Here is a 25,731-nt window from a genome sequence, read left to right on the forward strand (position 1 = left end):
GACAAAATGGAGGTCAAATTTGATATTGACGATTTTCACTTTCACCGTTCATCAGTAATGGTTCTTGTGATATTGCCAGGACACAAATAAATGTTAATAAATCCGGTTTGCTGCTTCAGAATTAATTGTAAGGGGGGGGGGGGTTGCAAGGAAGGCACATTATTAAAACTGATAGGTGGTAGTTATTTAAGAAAGATTGCTAGAACATTTAAATGAAATATTCAATTTAAAATGTATGCATGGTGGGGTCAAATAAGAATTGCCTTCTACACCACTCACCCATTTTTGGAACAGCCCTTACCTTTGGTGATGGTTTTGTTAAATTGTCTTTAACCTCTCACCTTCTTGATATGATTTCAGTACAAGACCAACTTAATACATCAGAAAGGATATATATGTTGAATATTGAAAGATGGTTTAGTTTATTTATTGCATCTTGTAAAGGACCAATCAGGGAGAAGATGCTATCTGTAGCTTTAAAGTATAATAGGTAAGAAGTATGAAAAACACAAAATAATTCTTTCTTATTAGCAATTTGTACATTTTCCCTTTGATCTTACTGCCTAGAATTTATCCAGACCTTTCAGACGAAAATATCTGGCATTGATGTCACGTATCTACATCACATATTCATGTCTATCTGCGTCAATTTATCATTAAACACACACAACTTCATTCATATTCTCAACGTTATGTATGTGTAAAAGTAGTTTTATTCTCTATTTTCTTTTATTTCATATTCTCAACAAAAAACCCAAATTGTTACTATTCATTGCTGATTAAAAGAATGGCATATTTTAAACTGGCTTTATCCCCCCTAGCAGACTTGCTTGATGTTCTTGCTAAGATAGTATCAAAATCAAAAATTCTATTATTCTATATATATCCAGTGACTTTTCTCAGAGTAGAAGGTGGGATATTGACATAATGGTTTACTTCCAAGGCTTATTATTCCTCCATCCGTTAGCAACGTTTTTTTGCAATACTAGACCCCAGATCTGTAAACATATTGACACCAATTTTCACTTGATAGGTGGATAGATTTTTCATTGAAAAAATGTTTTCTTTTATATTAATTCTAGATTGAGGAAGGTTTTTTTAACACCTTATACAATATCTTAAAAATAACACAACATAACTGACAAATGATTATGTGCTCAAGGGCCCTGCAAAAATGAACCAAGCAGGGTTGAGTTTTGCTGGATTTTTTCAACTGCATTATTTGAAAATATTTAACTTTAACTTTAGGTTTGTAAATTTTAGACATTGCTATAAGTTCTATGTCTTACTAGAAGCTAGTAATTCAAACCAAATACTAAAATGCAAAAGTCCGTGATTTAATAAATAGTGGTTGGTGCCCATATCAATTATCATAAATTCCATGCATTGACTAACCTTAGTAATGGCTATGAATTAACTGTTTCAATTTCTTTTTCAGAAATTTTGTTGAGAAAAATTATACACCACATGAAGGACAAATTACCATGAGATCTATTAAACTAAAGAAAGAGATAACAGACTGCAATGACAATCTTATGAATAACGTGATGGGAGAAAATAGATTTGGTCCATTTTATGAGGCAATTTTAGCCCATTTTCAGAAAAGCATTCCTGAAGCATTGCAACATCTTTATGATAAACGTGTAGACATCAGTGAAAGGTATAGCAGATTTACAATGCAGGCAGGGAAAGATTATTATAACGCATCAAAATTTATGTGATGTTGCAAATTAATAATCCAAAAATGTGCAGAAAATTCTCGGACAACAGCCTGCATCTATTTGAAAGTAGTCAAAAAGAAAAAAAATAATGTTACTGAAAACAAATAGAAATGTATTTAGAACAAATAGCAAGATTTGCAGATTTATTTTAAAATCATGAAATTTTATAAAAATAACTTAAAAAATGTTACAAAAATATAAGAGCATACTTTGAACATGTTTAAGTTATCATCACTATTTATCCCTAAATGTACGAAACAAAGGTATGTTTTTTTCAATTATACATACTTGTGTTTATAGTTTATTGTTTTGTACATAAATTAGGTGGTCAGTTTTCTTTCTAGAACTGTTTTACATTTGTCATCTCTAGGTCTTTAAAAGATTGTTATGTGGTATGGATTTGATATTGACAAATGACTTGCAGAATATTTTTGATTTAATGGTGCAACATAATGTCTCATAAAAATGAAAAAAATACTAAAGTTTATGCAGTTTTCTGCCCAAATTTACTTTGGAAATATTATGTCAGTAATCAAATCAATGAGATAAAATTGAGAAAGGAAATGGGGAATGTGTCAAAGCAACAACAACCAGACCATAGAGCAGACCAATGGGTCTTCAATGTAGCGAGAAACTCCTGCACTCGGAGGTGTCCTTCAGCTGGCCCCTAAACAAATATGTATACTAGTTCAGTGATAATGAATGTCAAATTAAACTTCTGTGATTTTTTTCAGTACATATGAAGAACCTTTGGACATAATGCTGTTCAGATTTGAGGAATTAATTCATATAGACTCTAATACAAGTCCTGGTTCAACAACTAATAGGAAGATTGGAGAATTAGGGACAGTCATCATTAAAAAGTTGCTTGATCTCACATCTGAGGTAAAGAAAACAACAATTGGGACAATGGAAAAGTCATCCACGCCTCAATTTAAAAGCATAGAAACTCGTGGAAATGTGAAAACATCAATGTTAAAGATTTATACATGTATGATGATACCACAAAATATACAAAGAAATTTGAATTGTTGTAAAGCTAGAACTTAACTTGTAATAACATATACATAACATTAAAAAATATAACATGCAGAGATCAGATATATCTGATCTGGTATATATAAGAAGCAAATTGTTTCAATTATTAAAAAGAAGATGTGGTATGATTGCGAATGAGACAACTCTCTACAAGAGACTAAATGACACAAAAACTAAATAGCAACTCTAGGTCACAGTACAGCCTTCAACATTGAGCAAAGCCCATACTGCATAGTGTGCTATCTAAGACTGAATTATCAATCTGTACACATCCAACATTCAATAAATTTAAGGTAAAGACGTCATAAACAGTCTGAGAAAAACATAACCTTGTGCAATGCCAAGATACAGTTATAAAGAAATTGTAGATTGTATACATAAAACAATAATATTTAATTTAGTTATAATTTACTGATAACAAAATCAATATTAATACCAATAAAAACAATATTCAATGATCTAATTCATGTAACTACAGTGTTGAGTTGGTAACTTAGTAGAATAAGTTTATTTTTAAAAGGATTGATAAATTTACCAGGATCATTTCTAAATTTCTGGCCACTGTAAACATCACTTCCGTACAAATGAGGATGTTCTCTACAGGTACAACCAAAATGCATAGAAACAGTACAGGCATATTGAATATACATGCATAGCATTTCTAAAATACACATCTAAACATGCCAAACTGAATCATTACTAAAAAAAATTGAAGCACAACTCAAATTTAAGCACAACACATGACCAAGGTAACCTCACTTGGTACAGGCACAACATGTGAGGTTAAACTAGGACCTTATGACATATAAGCTAATGAGGCCAAACTTTAGTCGGGTTGTTTTCTCTATGACAGGTTTCCATACACCTTATCGCTATTTGTCCGCCATTGCTGGAAATCACACAGGTTCCCGTAAAATTTTGACGTCATAAAACAAAATGTCTGACGCCACAATGGAAAAGTGATTGTTGTTGACGTCAAAAGTTCAAGCGGACGGGTCAGCCGGGAATAGCGATAAGGTGTATTCTCTATTCTATCTTCAAATTGTTCTTCATTGTATTGATCCTAGAATTTATAGTTCTTCATAAAATTTATTTCTGTAGACTTTGTGTGTATGATACTAAACTTAAAAAGCTATAAAAATTATTACCCATAATATAAAAACCCAGTTATTATGTTTGATATTAAGGGAAGTTAATAGTTCTTTCTTATCATTGATAAGTATAACACAATGTTTCTATTTTTCAGATGTCACTCCTACATACAGTAAATAACAAGCCAAGTCCTGTAAAAGAGATTAAAACAGATTGTCTGGGTAATATGACTTAATTTCAAAGTGTCTTGGTTGCATACTTTTGAGACACAATTCACTATAATGAGGACTAAAACCTTTTAAAGGTACCATTCTTGTATTACAACTCCAGTTTCCTGTGCATGTCAAAACATGGAGGTAAACAAAATAGTGCATTTTTTCTTGATATTTTTCTGTTTGATTATAGATTTATGCTGAATTGAAATAAAACAAAACATAATCACTATTCAGCAGCCTTTACACTGAAACACAGGCCCAGCATCTCAGGCTTAGCCGTCTTTACACTGAAACACAGGCCTAGCATCTCAGGCTCAGCAGTCTTTACACTGAAACACAGGCCCAGCATCTCAGGCTTAGGATTTTCTTACCCCAGGAGTAGATTACCTTAGCCATATATGGCACAACTTTTAGGAATTTTTGATCCTCAATGCTCTTTAACTTTGTATCTATTTGGCTTTTTAACTATTTTGATCTGAGCGTCACTGATGAGTTTTATGTAGACGAAACGCGTGTCTGGCGTATAAAATTATAATCCTGGTACTTTTGATAACTATTAGCAGCCTTTACACTGAAACACAGGCCCAGCATCTCAGGCTCAGTAGCCTTTACACTGAAACACAGGCCCAGCATCTCAGACTTATCAGCCTTTACACTGAAACACAGGCCCAGCATCTCAGGCTAATCAGTCTTTACACTGAAACACAGGCCCAGCATCTCAGGCTAATCAGTCTTTACACTGAAACACAGGCCCAGCATCTCAGGCTTAGCAGTACTTACAATGAAACACAGGCCCAGCATCTCAGGCTAATCAGTCTTTACACTGAAACACAGGCCCAGCATCTCAGGCTAATCAGTCTTTACACTGAAACACAGGCCCAGCATCTCAGGCTTATCAGCCTTTACACTGAAACACAGGCCCAGCATCTCAGGCTTAGCAGTACTTACACTGAAACACAGGCCCAGCATCTCAGGCTTATCAGCCTTTACACTGAAACACAGGCCCAGCATCTCAGGCTTATCAGCCTTTACACTGAAACACAGGCCCAGCATCTCAGGCTTAGGATTTTCTTACCCCAGGAGTAGATTACCTTAGCCATATATGGCACAACTTTTAGGAATTTTTGATCCTCAATGCTCTTTAACTTTGTATCTATTTGGCTTTTTAACTATTTTGATCTGAGCGTCACTGATGAGTTTTATGTAGACGAAACGCGTGTCTGGCGTATAAAATTATAATCCTGGTACTTTTGATAACTATTAGCAGCCTTTACACTGAAACACAGGCCCAGCATCTCAGGCTCAGTAGCCTTTACACTGAAACACAGGCCCAGCATCTCAGACTTATCAGCCTTTACACTGAAACACAGGCCCAGCATCTCAGGCTAATCAGTCTTTACACTGAAACACAGGCCCAGCATCTCAGGCTAATCAGTCTTTACACTGAAACACAGGCCCAGCATCTCAGGCTTAGCAGTACTTACAATGAAACACAGGCCCAGCATCTCAGGCTAATCAGTCTTTACACTGAAACACAGGCCCAGCATCTCAGGCTAATCAGTCTTTACACTGAAACACAGGCCCAGCATCTCAGGCTTATCAGCCTTTACACTGAAACACAGGCCCAGCATCTCAGGCTTAGCAGTACTTACACTGAAACACAGGCCCAGCATCTCAGGCTTATCAGCCTTTACACTGAAACACAGGCCCAGCATCTCAGGCTTATCAGCCTTTACACTGAAACACAGGCCCAGCATCTCAGGCTTAGCAGCCTTTACACTGAAACACAGGCCTAGCATCTCAGGCTTAGCAGTACTTACACTGAAACACAGGCCCAGCATCTCAGGCTTGGCAGCCTTTACACTGAAACACAGGCCTAGCATCTCAGGCTTAGCAGTACTTACACTGAAACACAGGCCCATCATCTCAGGCTTATCAGCCTTTACACTGAAACACAGGCCCAGCATCTCAGGCTAATCAGCCTTTACACTGAAACACAGGCCCAGCATCTCAGGCTCAGTAGCCTTTACACTGAAACACAGGCCCAGCATCTCAGACTTATCAGCCTTTACACTGAAACACAGGCCCAGCATCTCAGGCTAATCAGTCTTTACACTGAAACACAGGCCCAGCATCTCAGGCTAATCAGTCTTTACACTGAAACACAGGCCCAGCATCTCAGGCTTAGCAGTACTTACAATGAAACACAGGCCCAGCATCTCAGGCTAATCAGTCTTTACACTGAAACACAGGCCCAGCATCTCAGGCTAATCAGTCTTTACACTGAAACACAGGCCCAGCATCTCAGGCTTATCAGCCTTTACACTGAAACACAGGCCCAGCATCTCAGGCTTAGCAGTACTTACACTGAAACACAGGCCCAGCATCTCAGGCTTATCAGCCTTTACACTGAAACACAGGCCCAGCATCTCAGGCTTATCAGCCTTTACACTGAAACACAGGCCCAGCATCTCAGGCTTAGGATTTTCTTACCCCAGGAGTAGATTACCTTAGCCATATATGGCACAACTTTTAGGAATTTTTGATCCTCAATGCTCTTTAACTTTGTATCTATTTGGCTTTTTAACTATTTTGATCTGAGCGTCACTGATGAGTTTTATGTAGACGAAACGCGTGTCTGGCGTATAAAATTATAATCCTGGTACTTTTGATAACTATTAGCAGCCTTTACACTGAAACACAGGCCCAGCATCTCAGGCTCAGTAGCCTTTACACTGAAACACAGGCCCAGCATCTCAGACTTATCAGCCTTTACACTGAAACACAGGCCCAGCATCTCAGGCTAATCAGTCTTTACACTGAAACACAGGCCCAGCATCTCAGGCTAATCAGTCTTTACACTGAAACACAGGCCCAGCATCTCAGGCTTAGCAGTACTTACAATGAAACACAGGCCCAGCATCTCAGGCTAATCAGTCTTTACACTGAAACACAGGCCCAGCATCTCAGGCTAATCAGTCTTTACACTGAAACACAGGCCCAGCATCTCAGGCTTATCAGCCTTTACACTGAAACACAGGCCCAGCATCTCAGGCTTAGCAGTACTTACACTGAAACACAGGCCCAGCATCTCAGGCTTATCAGCCTTTACACTGAAACACAGGCCCAGCATCTCAGGCTTATCAGCCTTTACACTGAAACACAGGCCCAGCATCTCAGGCTTAGCAGCCTTTACACTGAAACACAGGCCTAGCATCTCAGGCTTAGCAGTACTTACACTGAAACACAGGCCCAGCATCTCAGGCTTGGCAGCCTTTACACTGAAACACAGGCCTAGCATCTCAGGCTTAGCAGTACTTACACTGAAACACAGGCCCATCATCTCAGGCTTATCAGCCTTTACACTGAAACACAGGCCCAGCATCTCAGGCTAATCAGTCTTTACACTGAAACACAGGCCCAGCATCTCAGGCTTGTAAAATTGCTCTCAGGTCTGTAAAAATAACATCTCAAGGCCAGCAGGATCTAACTAAAATTTTCCCAAAAATGAGCTCTAGGCCTGTAGTTTTAAAACTTGATGGTGAAGACTGTTGTCACTTTATGATTCTGAATGTAGTTGGTGTTGTTGACAGACTACCAATGCAGGCCTTTATAATGGTTTTTTTTCTTGACTAATGCAGATGTAGATTTATCCAAAGTATTGCCATCTATCAAAGAAGTCCCAGACGATATGTTAGAAGTGGTAGATAATCCCAGTACAGACAAGGTAAACTGTTCAATTTGTTTTCTGTTGCTCTTCTGGCAATCACGTGGCTTCTGTCATCTATAATCTATTGTCATCAGTCTGTCAAGATTATCTAGTTTAACATTTATGAACGATTAACCTGTTTGCAAATTAAACCAACATTGCTGCCATAGTTGAGTTGCAAAAGATAATTAAAAACCAGAAATATTAATTGGGTTTACACATGAATATGTTTTGTGTAAAAAAAAAAGGAATAAATAATAAGTTTTTAAATCTCAATTGTTGATAGCGTTTTATGAATTTGATTAATATAATTTCTTTCCTGCCTATAACATACAAATGGATGACTGGAATAAACAAAGACATAATGTAGACAGAAACTTCCTTTAGGATACTCTCAATCTTTTAGTAATTAATATTTCTGTTTTTTGAAATGTTTTTTATAGACTTTCTTCATTGTATACAAACATTTAGTCCAACCTGGTCAAACGAGTCTTCTATCCATTTTCACCTACCATCCTAAATTGTTGAAGATAACTGTATTGTATTTTAGCGTGGCCTTTGTAAAACGTAGATTTTAGTGGCTCAAATTGAGTTTACCTAGCAACGCATAGCAGAGCTAGGTAAACAGATATTTTTGAGAGTCAAATCAAGTTTAAGGAAGACCAAGCTTAAAGTTAAGTACAGTTATCTCTATTTTAATGCAGCATATTAAAATAAATTTCATTTAATAAATATTTTGGCTAAAAAGTACATAAATCAAAAGCCTTTATCATCTAAACGATGTGACGTCAAATGTATACTCTCTACCTTTCTACACTTCAGAATGGTTTAAATGTTGACAAAAAGAAGATTTTTGAGGCTCAGAATGTGACTTCTTTGGTTTTTTTTGTGAGAAATAACATAATAAAAAAAAATAGGAATTCAAAATTGTGGCTTTCTTAGTTAGGGACTGGTAGAACGAGGAATCTAACCCATAGACAAAGGACAAGGTATGATAAGAGGCGTTTTTGGCCCCCTTCCCAAATAAGTTTATATATGCATCATTGATAGCCTTAGTGTAGAAGCTATTCAAAACTATGATTTTTTTATGTTCCGGTGAAAGGAAGGTTGCCTAGCAACGGTTTAAATAAATAGCCAAATTATCACATATGCATTGCTTTCTCATTACACATTAGCATAATTCAAAATAATATTGTTTGTTTAACACTTACTCAAGTTTGCAAATGAAAAGTCACTTCAATTTCAGTCTAAAAAAATGCTTAGCAACAACCTAGTAACAAAAATTTTGCCTAGCAACGGTTTAAAAATTTGTAATTTCGGCCATATGAGGCATAAATATAGCAATATTTAAAGATTAAGCTACTGTAAATGATTTTTCTTTCATATATATGATGTCTGAGTCATCATTATTTTTTTTCAAGAAAATGAAATTGACCTTGCAACCTAAAAGTATATTATTTCTACGATATATATCCTGAAATTAGCACATTGATCGCCGGTGTATAGTATCATGTGCAATCATACAACATCTCCTTATCTTATCCAAAATGTTATGCTTTTTTTTTAATGAAACAGTTGTTGGTAAGTAGTATTTCATGAAACCCCAACACATTCGAATTTGATTAGAAACGTAGACATACTTCATTAAAGGTTCTCGGTGGCCGAGTGATCTAAGTAGTTACTTCTGTAATCACTAGCCAGTCAACACTGAGTCCCCACTCGTGCGGGTGCACACGTTTTCAACCTTAATTTCTTCTTTCAATGTTGATCTATTTATTATTTTCATTCTGAATGTCTTCACTTGCAGGACTGAATGTCCAGCCAAAAGGTTTCAACTTTCAAGATTTACAGCCGATTTCATGGAGTGTGAAGCGAAAGGTAAAAATCTTTGGTAAGCTTGCTTGTTAGCTGAACCGTGAAGTCATTATTATGTCAGGTTTACTACCCTCCTTTCAAGTAGCATAGTCCATCAGACAGATAGATTGGTAATCTGCTGGACTAGTATATATTCTTAAAGGAGAGTAGTTAACCTGACCTAACAATGACTTTATGGTTCATCTAACAAGCAAGCTAACTAAAAATATTACCTTTGACTTCACAATCAATGAAATCGGCTGTAATATTCACCAAGTTCAACCTTTCCGGTATTGAATACATATTTGAAGTTACTAAAAAAAATCTTATTTATTGCATTAGGGACATTAACATGATTAAACTATAGTACTAGTAGTGCAAGTTGTTCCTTCAATAGCAAGTGAGAGGGAAAACAAGTTCAACTACCGTTTTTGGGGAATATTCAACAACTATCCTAATTGTATTTTAAGTAGCAAGAAGTCCAAAAATCTGACATTTTTAGAATATTTGAAGAATAATAAAAATCCGATGGCAATACATGCTTGAATTATGTGTACAATAAACCTATTAGGTATTAAAGCTGTATCTCAAAAACTGTAGGAGGATAACCTAGTCTTTATATATATAACTTGTATCAAAAATACTGGACATTTAAAGAAAATTTTATAAAAAAATCCAAACCCTGTAGACATAAAATTGAGAATGGAAATGGGGAATGTGTCAAAGAGACAACAACCCGCCCAAATAAAAAACAACAGCAGAGGGTCACCAACAGGTCTTCAATGTAGCGAGAATTTCCCGCACCCGGAGGCGTCCTTCAGCTGGCCCCTAAACAAATATATTCTAGTCCACTGATAATGAACGCCATACTAATTTCCAAATTGTACACAAGAAACTAAAATTAAAATAATACAAGACTAACAAAGGCCAGAGGCTCCTGACTTGGGACAGGCGCAAAAATGCGGCGGGGTTAAACATGTTTGTGAGATCTCAACCCTCCCCCTATACCTCTAACCAATGTAGTAAAGTAAACGCATAACAATACGCACATTAAAATTCAGTTCAAGAGAAATCCGAGTCTGATGTCAGAAGATGTAACCAAAGAAAATAAACAAAATGACAATAATACATAAATACACACCTCTATTATAAATAAAAAGCTTTTAGGTCAAAAAATGAAGGAGATAGCTAGACGTATATGTCCGGACAGAAACAGACGAACGGACGAATGGACGGACGGACAGATATAAATTAACGAACGTGCTCGACATTTTGTCTCGTGAGGGGAGGGGAAATGTGAAATAGGATCTGAGTCAATTAAATGCTACATGTGTACTTTTATTTTATGATTACATCTTGTCAAAAGAGTGCTCTGACACATATATAAGAAAAATTATTAGTGTACCGATATATATGAATAGGCTGGAAATACATAATTTACAGTATAGTATAAGTGTAGTTAACTTAATATCAGTATCAACTGCTCTTTACCTGGAATCATGTTTATAATTACAATTCATACCTTGGAATTAATACTAACTGCACATGCATAACGTATTACCTTAGTACAGTACGCAGAGTTTTGTCTAACAACAAGTGATTTTAACATTCTTAATTCACTGTTCAAATAACTACTTAATTATGGACAATGCACATGTGCAGGTTCTAACCCTTATGGTAACAAACACGTGCACGAAATGGATATGATACATAAATCTATTTTTCTGTAGATCTGGTTAAATAGAAAACTTCAAAGTGCAAAATATATACGTTTTGATGAAATGATTTTCTTCAGAACTACAAAAAGAGTTTGAATATATTGAGAATTTATTATAAAATTCATTTGTAAGATTTCGTTGAATATTTGAAAATCAAAATGAATAAAAATTAATTCACCATATTTCAAGGGACATAACTCTGTATTTGGCTGCACAGTGTTGGACTATTTTGATCATTATGGGTGTAATTTCACTCACAACATATTTCTTTTAAAGAGAGTGACATGTCTTGATGACTGGATACGACATAAAACAATCCGTACGTGATATTTTGATCAATTATGAATCCCGGAATAAATTCGTACGCGTGCCGTTCACTTTGACGTACTATAATGACTTGTCAAAATATGTAAACAATCGGATTATTTTTCAAATTTTTAGACATGAGCGCCAACGTAGACCACCATGATATTTTATTATGTGAAAGATACAGAAGAGTACAGTTGATGGTTGAAAATTTCAAGATGGTCTACGTTGGCGCTGATGTCAAATTTTGTCTCCGAACATGACGAAATTGTAGATTTTTTACACTTTTCGTCGTTTAGGGCTTTTCAAGGTCTCAGTTTGAACATATTTGAGTACATAACACCTAAAAATAAGGTTCTACATGGACGATCAGATACTGTAGTTCATAACACAGGCGTGATGGGTTTCAACTTCAAAGTTTAAAAATTTTGAAAAAAGGGGGGCTAGAAACGGCCCTTATCATACCTTGTCCTTTGTTAATGTCTTAATGAAAATTATCGTTTCAAATGAAGTGCATTAGAATTAAATAATTAATGTATTTTCAGTTGATTGAGACAGAAGCTAATATAACGAACTATAAAAGACGGATAATTCGTGAATATATCACCATTGTTCTTCACGCTTGGAAATGTCAACAGGACAAGAACAAGAATTGTGAAATCAAATACTGCAAAAAGATAAAAACCTTACTTACTCATATGAAGTCATGTACAGATGGAAGATACTGCAAAAGTAATTATAATCAAGCTTTAAAAATAATACCCTAACTTTAAAAAAAGTTATAAATAGAGAAAATCTGAAAGGAAAAAATATTTTCAGAAAAATGAGCTCTACCAATTGTCCATATAATATATATGTCAAAACTGTTAGACATATTCTTATAGGAGTTATTGCCCATAAATGACAAATTATACGATGTATAATTTTTGTACGCCTGTCAAAATTTTGACGGGACGTATTATGGTATACAAATGTTCGGTGTCCGTCCGTCTGTCTGTCGTAAACATGTCGCACCGTAACTTGAGAACGACTTATCCAAATTTCATAAAACTTAACATAGTTGTTTCTCATGATGGTCAAATGATCTGTATACTTTTTGGTGAAAATAAGATTAAAACTTTTTGAGTTACAGCACTTTGTAACTAAAACAGGGGTGTGTTTTTTTCACATGTCGCACCGTATCTCAAAAACGATTCTTAATTATGGCTTAAAACTTTAAACACTTCTTAGTTATATTAATCTTAATATCTGTATACTTTTTGGTGATGATTCAAAATTTTATTTTTGAGTTATTGAGTATTTTGTAAAAAAGGGGGAGGGTTTTTTTTACATGTCGCACCATATCTCAAAAACCATTTATTATTATTGCTTAAAACTTTACACATGTCTTTGTTATATTAATCTGAAGATCTGTATACTTTTTGGTGATGATTCAAAATTTCATTTTTGAGTTGTTGAGTATTTTGTAAAAAAGGGGGAGGTTTTTTTGGTGGAAGAAGACTTCAAGTCTTCTGAAGGCCAATGGTGCCAACTTAAAAATCATTAATTCTCCGTATGCCGCATTCGTTTCTGTGTATTACAATTTCATAACAACTTTCGATTCCTGACACCGATTTTAACATATTTAAGCATCTGAATCATTTAGATTTCTATAAATTAGTAAACTAAGGAAAAATCCACCCACAAAAACTGACTGACTAACAAAATGCTAAAAAGTGGGAACACTCCATCGAACAGGCTGCTTCAATATTTGTGAAAACCAAAAAAATGGAACGTAAAACTTTTGTAAAACACGCGATTTTTTTTAATACATATTTAAGCATCTGAATCATTTAGATTTCTATAAATTAGTAAACTAAGAAAAAATCAATCTACAAAAACTGACTGACTATAACAAAATGCTAAAAAATTAGGGTAAGTTTTATGTTCCATTTTGTTATAGTCAAAGACAATCACTATCGTAAATATGTACCCTTTTATTAGCTCACCTGGCCCAAAGGGCCAAGTGAGCTTTTCCCATCACTTGGCGTCTGTCGTCCGTCGTCGTCCGTCGTCGTTAACTTTTACAAAAATCTTCTCCTCTGAAACTACTGGGCCAAATTAAACCAAACTTGGCCACAATCATCATTAGGGTATCTAGTTTAAAAAATGTGTGTTAATTTTTGCTGTTTTTGGCTATTATCTTGAATATTATTATAGATAGAGATAAACTGTAAACAGCAATAATGTTCAGCAAAGTAAGATTTACAAATAAGTCAACATGACCAGAATGGTCAGTTGACCCCTTTAGGAGTTATTGCCCTTTATAGTCAATTTTTAACCATTTTTCCTAAATCTTAGTAATCTTTTACAAAAATCTTCTCCTCTAAAACTACTTGGCCAAATTAATCCAAACTTGGCCACAATCATCTTTGGGATATCTAGTTTAAAAAATGTGTGGCGTGACCCGGCCAACCAACCAAGATGGCCGCCATGGCTAAAAATAGAACATAGGGGTAAAATGCAGTTTTTGGCTTATAACTCAAAAACCAAAGCATTTAGAGCAAATCTGACAGCAGTAAAATTGTTTATCAGGTCAAGATCTATCTGTCCTGAAATTTTCAGATGAATCGGACAACCTGTTGTTGGGTTGCTGCCCCTGAATTGGTAATTTTAAGGAAATTTTGCTGTTTTTGGTTATTATCTTGAATATTATTATAGATAGAGATAAACTGTAAACAGCAATAATGTTCAGCAAAGTAAGATTTACAAATAAGTCAGCATGACCAAAATGGTCAGTTGACCCCTGAAGGAGTTATTGCCCTGTATAGTCAATTTTTAACCATTTTTTCGTAAATCTTAGTAATCTTTTACAAAAATCTTCTTCTCTGAAACTACTGGGCCAAATTAAACTAAACTTGGCCACAGTCATCATTGGGGTAACTTGTTTAAAAAATGTGTGGCGTGACCTGGCCAATCAACCAAAATGGCTGCCACGGCTAATAATAGAACATAGGGGTAAAATGCAGTTTTTTGGCTTATAACTCAAAAACCGAAGCATTAAGAGAAAGTCTGACAGGGTTTAATTGTTTATCAGGTCAAGATCCATCTGCCCTGATGTTTTCACATGGATCGGATAACCCGTTGTTAGGTTACTGTCCTGAATTGGTAATTTTAAGGAAATTTTGTCGTTTTTAGCTCACCTGACCTGAAAGGTCAAGTGAGCTTTTCTCATCACTTGGCGTCCTTCGTCTGTCGTCCTGCCTCCGTCGTCTGTCGTCCGTCGTCCGTAAACTTTTACAAAAATCTTCTCCTCTGAAACTACTGGGCCAAATTCTACCAAACCTGGCCACAATCATCCTTGGGGTATCTAGTTTAAAAAATGTGTGGCGTGACCCGTCAAACCAACCAAGATGGCCGCCATGGCTAAAAATAGAACATAGGGGTAAAATGCAGTTTTTGGCTTATAACTCAAAAACCAAAGCATTTAGAGCAAATCTGACATGTGGTAAAATTGTTTATCAGGTCAAGATCTATCTGCCCTGAAATTTTCAGATGAATCTGACAACCGGTTGTTGGGTTGCTGCCCCTGAATTGGTAATTTTAGGGCAATTTTGCTGTTTTTGGTTATTATCTTGAATATTATTATAGATAGAGATAAACTGTAAACAGCAATAATGTTCAGCAAAGTAAGATCTACAAATAAGTCAACATATTTAAAATGGTCAGTTGACCCCTTTAGGAGTTATTGGCCTTTATAGTAAATTTTTAACCATTTTTCGTAAATCTTAGTAATCTTTTACAAAAATCTTCTCCTCTGAAACTACCATGCCAAACTAAACCAAACTTGGCCACAATCATCATTGGGATATCTAGTTTAAAAAATGTGTGGCGTGACCCGGCCAACCAACCAAGATGGCCGCCATGGCTAAAAATAGAACATAGGGGTAAAATGCAGTTTTTGGCTTATAACTCAAAAACCAAATCATTTAGAGCAAATCTGACACGGGGTAAAATTGTTTATCAGGTCAAGATCTATCTGCCCTGAAATTTTCAGATGAATCGGACAACCCATTGTCGGGTTGCTGCCCCTGAATTGGTAATTTTAGGAAAATTTTGCTGTTTTTGGTTATTATCTTGAATATTATTATAGATAGAGATAAACTGTAAACAGCAATAATGTTCAGCAAGGTAAGACCTACAAATAAGTCAACATGACCAAAATTGTCAGTTGACCCTTAAGGAGTTATTGCCCTTTATAGTAAATTTTTAACAACTTTTCGTCATTTTTTGTAACTTTTCTAAAAATCTTCTTCTCCAAAACTACTTTGCCAAATTTAACCAATCTTGGCCACAATTATCATTGTGGTTTATAGTTTAAAAAATGTGTCCGATGACCCAGCCTACTAAACAAAATGGCCGACATGGCTAAAATTAGAACATAGTGGTAAAATGCAGTTTTTGCTTTATATCTTTGAAACTAAGACATTTAGGGCAAATCTTTCAACATTTAAATGTCCATCAGAATAAGATATATCCCCTCACAAATTTTGAGTTGAATAGGACAACCGGTTGTTGGGTTGCTGCCCTAAAATTTGTGATTTTGAGGATATTTTGCAGTTTTTGGTTATTATCTTGAATACTATTATAGATAGAGATAAACTGTAAACAGCAATAATGTTCAGCAAAGTAAGATCTACAAATAAGTCAGCATGATCAAAATTGTTAGAGGACCCCTTAAGGAGTTATTGCCCTTTATAGTCAATATTGAACAACTTTTCGACATTTTTGTAACTTGTATAAAAATCTTTTCTAAAACGACTTGTCCAAATTTAACCAAACTTCGCTACAATCATAATACATTGTACTAGGGTATCTATTTAAAAAAAAAGTGTCTAATGACCCCGCCTACCAACGAAGATGGCCGACATCAGTAAACACATTAACAGGTGAGCGACACAGGCTCTTGAGAGCCTCTAGTTTGTTATTATCTTGAATATTATTATAGATAGAGATAAACTGTATACAGCAATAACATTCAGCAAAATAAGATCTACAAATAAGTTTGCATGACCAAAATAGTCAATTGACCCCTTAAGGAGTTATTGCCCTTTATAGTTAATTTTTAACATTTTTCATAAATTTTTGTTAATTTTTAGAAAATATTTTCCACTGTAATTACTGGGCCAAGTTCATTATAGATAGAGATAATTGTAGCAACAAAAATGTTCAGTAAAGTAAGATCTACAAACACATCACTATCACCAAAACACAATTATGTCATGAATTTATCCATGTCCATTGTTTAATATGCACAAGACCAAGGTGAGCGACACAGGCTCTTTAGAGCCTCTAGTTTATGTAAATTATTAGATTTCATCTCATCTACATGAACGTATTTGTTTACTTGTAACCGGATGTCTTTACTGTAGATATTTGTAGTACGCATGCGTGAATTGGGTATCGGCACAGCTCGCCCTTTTTACATGTTCGCCCATGGTCTGTTCGTCCTGAGTTCTTTTGCCCTGTGGTCATTCTCTTTACTCTTATCAAGGACGTTTTATAAATTCGTTGCATTTATTAAAAAATATCAATATTAGACAATCGTGTTCAGCCAATCAAATTCTGTGTTTCTCATGATCAATTAATAAGCCAATCAAAAACGTTTTCTCTGAAGATTTTTCTCACATGCTAGATTTTGAACTTGTGTTGTTTTCATCTAGTTGTAAAATCGCCAGTGAACATGGCATGTGAATTTTCATCTGCAAGCAGGTTCTTACACAGCTGAAGGATAAAAGCATGGCTGATTGACAAAATTCAATGATGCAGTACTACCATAAAGATGATAAATAGTGATTATTTACACTAATTTTTTGACATAATACTTGTTGTAACATATTTTATTTTTGTATTCAATTAAATCATTTAAAGGACAATGTACTATTCTTTTTTCACGGAGACAAACAAACAGGTTGGGACCCCCCAATTATGAGTGGTGTTCTTTTAATGAGGGACTGTCCCTAAAACAAGGTGTCATTTTACTGTTGAATAAAATAAGAAAGAACATTTTTTAGATTTTTAACTCAAAAGTGGAAAAATTCATTATATTTGGAACAACTTTTCTAAATGAGGGTTCAAATTAATAAAGAAGAGATAAGTTTAGAAACATCACAAAATTCTTTTGAGTTTTGACCATTTAATACTTGATAGATGCATAGTTCTTGGGGAAAAGTTTCATCAAATAATATGAATATAAAGGTGCTCATTTTTTATACGACCGCAAAAATTTTAATTTTTTGGTCGTATATTGCTATCACGTTGGCGTCGTCGTCGTCGTCGTCGTCCGAATACTTTTAGTTTTCGCACTCTAACTTTAGTAAAAGTGAATAGAAATCAATGAAATTTTAACACAAGGTTTATGACCACAAAAGGAAGGTTGGGATTGATTTTGGGAGTTTTGGTCCCAACATTTTAGGAATTAGGGGCCAAAAAGGGCCCAAATAAGCATTTTCTTGGTTTTCGCACTATAACTTTAGTTGAAGTGAATAGAAATCTATGAAATTTTGACACAAGGTTTATGACCACAAAAGGACGGTTGGGATTGATTTTGGGAGTTTTGGTTCCAACAGTTTAGGAATTAAGGGCCAAAAAAGGGCCCAAATAAGCATTATTCTTGGTTTTCGCACCATAACTTTAGTATAAGTAAATAGAAATCTATGAAATTTAAACACAAGGTTTATGACCATAAAAGGAAGGTTGGGTTTGATTTTGGGAGTTTTGGTCCCAACATTTTAGGAATAAGGGGCCCAAAGGGTCCAAAATTGAACTTTTTGTGATTTCATCAAAAATTGAATAATTGGGGTTCTTTGATATGCCAAATCTAACTATGTATGTAGATTCTTAATTTTTGGTCCTGTTTTCAAATTGGTCTACATTAAGGTCCAAAGGGTCCAAAATTAAACTTAGTTTGATTTTAACAAAAATTGAATCCTTGGGGTTCTTTGATATGCTGAATTTAAAAATGTACTTAGATTTTTAATTATTGGCCTAGTTTTCAAGTTGGTCCAAATGGGGAGTCCAAAATTAAACTTTGTTTGATTTCATCAAAAATTGAATAAATGGGTTCTTTGATATGCCAAATCTAACTGTGTATGTAGATTCTTAATTTTTGGTCCAGTTTAAAATTGGTCTACATTAAGGTCCAAAGGGTCCAAAATTAAACTAAGTTTGATTTTAACAAAAATTTAATTCTTGGGCTTATTTGATATGCTTTATCTAAAGATGTACTTTGATTTTTGATTGTGGGCCCAGTTTTCAAGTTGGTCCAAATCAGGATTCCATATCAAGTATTGTGCAATAGCAAGAAATTTTCAATTGCACAGTATTGCACAAAAGCAAGAAATATCTAATTGCTCAATATTGTGCAATAGCAATTAATTTTCAATTGGAGTTATCTTTCTTTGTATAGAATAGTAATTGATAATATATGTTGGAAATTTGCCAGACATGACTTTGATGTCATTTTCTATTTTTATTTGCCAATAAAATTATGTAAGTAACTTTATTGGAAATTTGCCAATATAAAATGTTGCTGATGGAGCTTTTTTTCCTTATCTTAACTAAAATGTTTTTAGATAATGTATGTTGGACATTTGCCAGACATGACTATGATGTCATTTTCTATTTTTATTTGCCAATAACTTTATGTAAATAACTTCATTGGAAATTTGCCAATATAAAATGTTGCTGATGAAGTTTTTTTTTATTGTTTTATACAATAAACAATTTATATTCACTTTTACTACCAACCAATCTTTACCATTCAGTGATAACAAGCAATTTATTTTACATTTTAATATTTTATGATGTATTTAAAAGAGTAGTTATTGTTGCAAACTCCATTAGAAATTTGAATTGATATCAGTTTTGGAAAAAGGGAAAGAGGGATGTGAAGAAAAAAAAAGGGGGGGGGGGGGTTAAATTTTTCTCATTTCAGATTTCATAAATAAAAAGAAAATTTCTTCAAACATTTTTTTGAGAGGATCAATATTCAACAGCATAGTGAATTGCTCAAAGGCAAAAAAAAATAAAAGTTCATTAGACCACATTCATTCTGTGTCAGAAACCTATGCTGTGTCAACTATTTAATTTTAGATTTAAATAAGTTTGAAGAAGAAATCTTTAATTGATTTGTAAAATCTTGACATTTGTTTTGTGTAAAAAAAACCATGTAATGTCAAAAATTTGATCACAATCCAAATTCAGAGCTGTATCACGCTTGAATGTTTTGTCCATACTTGCCCCAACTGTTCAGGGTTCGACCTCTACGGTCGTATAAAGCTGCACCTTGCGGAGCACCTGGTTACAGTGGGTTGTAATGTACTTCCAATGGAGTGTTGATCCCAACCTTGTTTAAGGTCTATCTTTGTGCATAATTCAAAATTGGAAATTTCAACAAGCATCTAATATTCTTACACAAGAAAATAAACCCTGATCTGCTAGCTACATGTTCATCTTTTCTACCGATTTAATAACTAGAATCATGCAAACAGACTTAAGAAAACGGCATGTAAGTTCATCATACAAATTTGACACTTTTTCTAGACAATCCAGATCGTGCACATAGTAGCTAAAAATTGTAACCTTTAAAATTGTTGTCGGGCACTAAAAACTCCCATGGGAACTTTCAAAAGTTGGCAGGTATGTAACAAGTCTTACTATTTTTATGGGCCATTTATGGGCATTATGTTTTCTGGTCTGTCCGTCTGTCCTGCTTCCGGTTAAATTTTATTGCCGAGGTAGTTTTTGATGAAGTTGAAATCCAATCAACTTGAAACTTTAGTACACATGTGTTCCTTATGATATGATCTCTCTAATTTTGCTGCCAAATTAAAGATTTTACCTAATTTTCACAGTCCACTGAACATAGAAAATGATTGTACGGATGGAAAATCCATGTACTTATGACACATGATTGTTTGAAGAAAAAAAATATGTCATAAGGATAATGGAACAAAGCAGGCTCAGTGGCGGATCCAGAAATTTTCATAAGTGGGGGCCCACTGACTGACCTTAGAGGGGGCCTGCTCCAGTCACGCTTCAGTGATTCCCTATATAAGCAACCAAATTTTTTATGAAAAAAAAAGGGGGGGGCGTCTCCCCCCTCCCCCCCTAAATCCGCCTATGAGGCTGGGTAAGTGGGGCTGCTTTTATGGTAATTCAAGTTACCTTTTATTTAACTTCTTCCACCTCAGAGCTATCAGCTCTTTGATTTACATGTTGTGCCGTATCTCAAAAACCATTTATGATTATTGCTTAAAACTTTACACACTTCTTTGTTATATTAATCTAAAGATCTATACTTTTTGGGAATGATTCAAAACTTTTTTTTGGAGTTATTGAGTATTTTGTTAAACAGGGGAGGTTTTTTTTTACATGTCGCGCCGTATCTCAAAAATAATTTTTGATTATTGCTTAAAACTTTACACACTTCTTTGTTATATTAATCTTAAGATCTATATACTTTTTGGTTTTGATTCAAAATTTTATTTTAGTGAAATTTAGTTTTTTGTAAAAAAAAAACAGGGTTGGGGATTTCACATCCCTAACAGAACTGAAATGTTTGCAGCAGGTTTGCAGCATATTTGCTGCAGGTCTGCTGCAAACAAAAAGCTTGCATGAACCCTTTGAATAATGTTTGCAGAAGTTTGCAGCTAGCTGTGAACCTCCTGCAAACATTGCAGCTTTTTGCTGCAAGCTTGCGGTAAGTTTGCAGAAACTTTTATGTTTGCAGTAAGATTGCAGGAAACTCTAGAATTTAAGGGATGTTCGCAGCTAGATTGCAGGAATCTTTGACAATTCTATATGTTTGCAAGAGCATTGCAAGAATTACATAAAACGAATGAGCATGCCCATTGGTAACTTCCTGGAAGATACAGATTTGAAATTTGAAAATGTTGAAGGTGTTTGAGTCATGTTATCATACAATGTATTAGTATTCAGGGAGTATTTTAGGTTGGAAATTAAAAGAAAAGTTTTCAAAGACATTTGTTGTAAGTATTGATTCTTCATAGACGTGTAAATATATGAAATTCGTCCCCTCAATAAATACCTGCATGAAGTTTTGAAAAACATTTTCAAACATGTAACAACTATATATACAGTACACTCAAGAATGTTTGGAGATTATAACTTATTTTAAAATATTGTTATAGTTCAAGTTGAATTATGTGAAAATATTAATTAAAAAGCAGAATATATGCACAAAATAAATTTCAAATAATTCTTTTTTCGTATTTTAGATATGCATGCAATTCATTTTAGCAAGTACTTGAACAACAAGAAATCTTTAAATTATTTTTTAAAGGAATAAACCATTGCTATGATAATTATGTAAATGATAAACTATTCGAATTATTGTATGTATGTATGTAACCAAACTTTTCAGATTTACTGTGTAATAAAGATAATGTGATGTGTATACACAACATGACTTAATTGGTTAATATTGTATAATCATTTATGTAGTTCCTGCAAGTTTGCAGCAAACACGCAGGAAAAAAAATTAATTTGAATATAAATGTTTGCAGCAGGTCTGCAGCAAACACGCAGCAGGTCTGCTGCAAACACGCAGGAGAAAGATTAATTTGCATAAAAATGTTTGCAACAGGTCTGCAGCAAACACGCAGCAGGTCTTCTTCAAACACGCAGGAGAAAGATTAATTTGCATAAAAATGTTTGCAGCAGGTCTGCCGCAAACACTCATTTGCATATAAATGTTTGCAGCAGGTCTGCAGCAAACACTCATTTGCATGGTAAATTGTTTGCAGCAGACCTGCAGCGTATTTGCAGCAAACACGCTGCAAACACAAACTCTGTGTTCGCTGCAAGTCTGCAGCAAGTTCGCAGCAGACCTGCAGCAACTATTTGCAGGAGGCTGATTTTTTCGGTAAGGGATGTCCCCGCTGTGTCTCAAAAACAATATATGGTTATTGCTTAAAACTTTCTCAGAAACTATTTATGATTATTGCATAAAACTTCCACACAAGACGTCGGGCGTATCATGCGCTCATGGCGCAGCTGTTTATTTTCCATTTTAGCTGTTTATCATGAAAAAATGATAGTTAGAGAGAAATTTTCTTTCCGGTATGCCTCTCTGAATATCTTGCATCATATTTTCAAATTTTTATGCCCCACCTACGATAGTGAGGGGCATTATTATGCCCGACCTACGATAAATTAAAGTTTTTACCCAATTTCATGGTCCACTGAACATAGAAAATGATACTGCAAAGTTTTGGTTAAAGTTTTTGGTCAAGGTAGTTTTTGATGAAGTTGAAGTCACATCAACTTCAAACTCAGTAAACATGTTCCCTATGATATGATCTTTCTAATTTTAATTCCAAATTAAAGTACACCAATATCAAGGTCCACTGAAGATGGAAAATGATAGTGCAAGTGGGGCATCCGTGTACTATGGCCACATTCTTGTTGTGAATGTCTTTAATTCCACTATATTCTTATTTAGAATGATATTTAATATGTTCATTCAACTATTCATTTAAAAGCATTGTACAAGGCCATGAAACATGGATAATTGATTCAGCAAAGAATTAAATGTCTCGAAAAAGCAACAAAACCAAACACCAGCTACTGTATGTTTAAACTCTTAGGTTTCCAGTGGTTAGGTTGTTACTCTTATACTCCATTATCTATTTTCTTTTTACTTCCTTGCAGGTAAGGAGTGTTTTCCAAGTAAACTCTTGATGGAACACTGGAACAGCTGCATTAAAGCAAACTGTGGCTTGTGTCATCCTTTAAAGGAAAATGTTAAAAAAAAGTATGAAAGATCTGGTCATGAGAGTTGTGAAACCTGTGAATTGGTCAATGGGCAGTACTGTCACCAATCATGTAAAGAAACGGGATGTGTAATATGCACTGCGATGAAAACTGCTGCTTTATCAAAGTACCAGAGTTGTAATGATCATTTCATTCAATGTTTGTTGGAAAAGCAATGTTCATCAGAAGATTGTGGTTACTGTACTCATTTTGAGAATTTGGTTCAAGAAAATTCCCACACAAAATATCTGTGTGATAATCCAGGAACTTGTCGCCTATGTTCAATCATATTCAAAAGTCATGATAATTTCTGCTTTCATGGATGGATCAGTAAGTTATCAAATCAGTAATGTGTGAGACTGTATTTTATCTTGATTTTTAGCTCACCTGGCCTTTTCAGGCCAAGTGAGCTTATTTCATCACTTGGTGTCAGGCGTGGTCCATGGTCATTAATTAACCTTTACAAAAATCTTCTTCTCTGAAACTACGGGGCAAAATTTAACCAAAATTGCCATAATCATCATTGGGGTATTTAGTTTAAAAAATGTGTCTTGTGACCCGGCCTGTCAACAAAGATGGCCGCCATGGCTAAAAATAGAACATATGGGTAAAATGTAAATTTTGGCTTATAACTCTGAAACCAAAGCATTTAGAGCAATTCCGACGTGGGGTTTATCAAGTCTAGATCTATCTGCCCTGAAATTTTCAGATGACTAGGACAACCGGTTGTTGGGCTGCTGCCCCTGAATTGGTAGTTAAAAGGAAATTTTGCTGTTTTGGTTATTAACTTGAATATTATTATAGATAGAGATTAACTGTAAACAGCAATAACATACAGCTTAGTAAGACCTACAAATAAGTTAACATGATCAATATGGTCAATTGCCCTTAAGGAGTTATTGCCCTTTATTTTATTTTTATGCCCCACCTACGATAGTAGAGGGGCATTATGTTTTCTGGTCTGTGCATCCGTTCGTCCGTCCATCTGTCTGTCTGTCTGTCTGTTCATTCTTTCGTCCGTCTGTCCCGCTTCAGGTTAAAGTTTTTGGTCAAGGTAGTTTTTGATGAAGTTGAAGTCCAATCAACTTGAAACTTAGTATACACGTGCCCTATGATATGATCTTTCTAATTTAAATGCCAAATTATAGTTTTGACCCCAATTTTATGGTTCACTGAACATAGAAAATGATCGTGCAAATTTCAGGTTAAAGTTTTTGGTCAAGGTAGTTTTTGATAAAGTATAAGTCCAATCAACTTGAAACTTAGTACACATGTTCCCTTTGATAAGATCATTCTAATTTTAATGCCAAATTAGAGAATTTATTCCAATTTCACGGTCCACTAAACATAGAAAATGATAGTGCGAGTGGGGCATCCATGTACTGTGGACACATTCTTGTTAACATAAATTTTGTAAATTTTTACTAAATATTTTCCACTGTTACTACTGGGCAAAGTTCATTATAGATAGAGATAATTGTAAGCAGCAAAAATGTTCAGTGAAGTTAGATCTACAAACACATCACCTTCACCAAAAACACAATTTTGTCATGAATCCATCTGTGACCTTAATTTTAATGTGCACCTAGACCAATGTGAGCAACTTTTTAGTAATGCCTGTATTTAGAAATACTAATTTCTTATACACAGAAAAATTCTCATATGATTCATGTATTACTATATATACTGCAGATGTGCTATTTGAGCAGTCAAATTGCATTGACCGTATATTCATATGTGATATACAGTCACTGACCGTATATCACCTTGTTTATGACGTTGACAATGTGTTCCCGTAGAGTTTTACTTATGACGTCAATAAAACATACAGGTTCACGGAAATTTTGCGTCTTCCGCTAAAAATTAAGAAATGATGATTTTTACCCTAAATACTTCATTTAGAACAGTTATAAGAGTTGCAGTATATAAAGAATAACTATACATTGTCTGGAAATATCAATGTTATTTGTACTCGGCTCGAAACAGGTAGAAATGCTTGGCACAGCCTCGCTTTCTACCTGTTTCTTAGCCTTGTACAAATAACATTGATATTTCAAGACAATGTATGGTTATTCTACATCTCTATTTTGGTGCTTAATCTTGGTTTGATTTTTCTTATGAATTTGTATTTTAGATACAGAGGATATTACACGCTTCATGCTTCAATGTGATGATACATTAAATGCAGCATATACAGTTCTTGGACTTGAAGGGATAGGTTCTAACATCCATTCCGAGTATGAAGGTAAAATATATTGTTA

General features: G+C 34.7%; 1 protein-coding gene across 3 annotated transcripts in view; it reads left to right on the forward strand.

Annotated features, from left to right (window-relative positions):
- Window positions 1–25,731, forward strand: part of LOC139518915 (uncharacterized) — a 141,238-nt gene that overhangs the window by 19,444 nt on the left and 96,063 nt on the right. For all 3 annotated transcript variants that reach the window (XM_071310601.1, XM_071310599.1, XM_071310600.1), the window contains exons 8-15: window positions 361–490; window positions 1,439–1,660; window positions 2,456–2,606; window positions 4,006–4,072; window positions 7,708–7,793; window positions 12,199–12,385; window positions 23,369–23,800; window positions 25,605–25,715. In XM_071310601.1, the coding sequence (XP_071166702.1) occupies window positions 361–490; window positions 1,439–1,660; window positions 2,456–2,606; window positions 4,006–4,072; window positions 7,708–7,793; window positions 12,199–12,385; window positions 23,369–23,800; window positions 25,605–25,715 (1,386 nt within the window). The remainder of the gene's footprint in view (window positions 1–360; window positions 491–1,438; window positions 1,661–2,455; window positions 2,607–4,005; window positions 4,073–7,707; window positions 7,794–12,198; window positions 12,386–23,368; window positions 23,801–25,604; window positions 25,716–25,731) is intronic.

Source organism: Mytilus edulis, chromosome 4 (assembly GCF_963676685.1).
Source record: "Mytilus edulis chromosome 4, xbMytEdul2.2, whole genome shotgun sequence".
Lineage (NCBI taxonomy): Eukaryota > Metazoa > Mollusca > Bivalvia > Mytilida > Mytilidae > Mytilus > Mytilus edulis.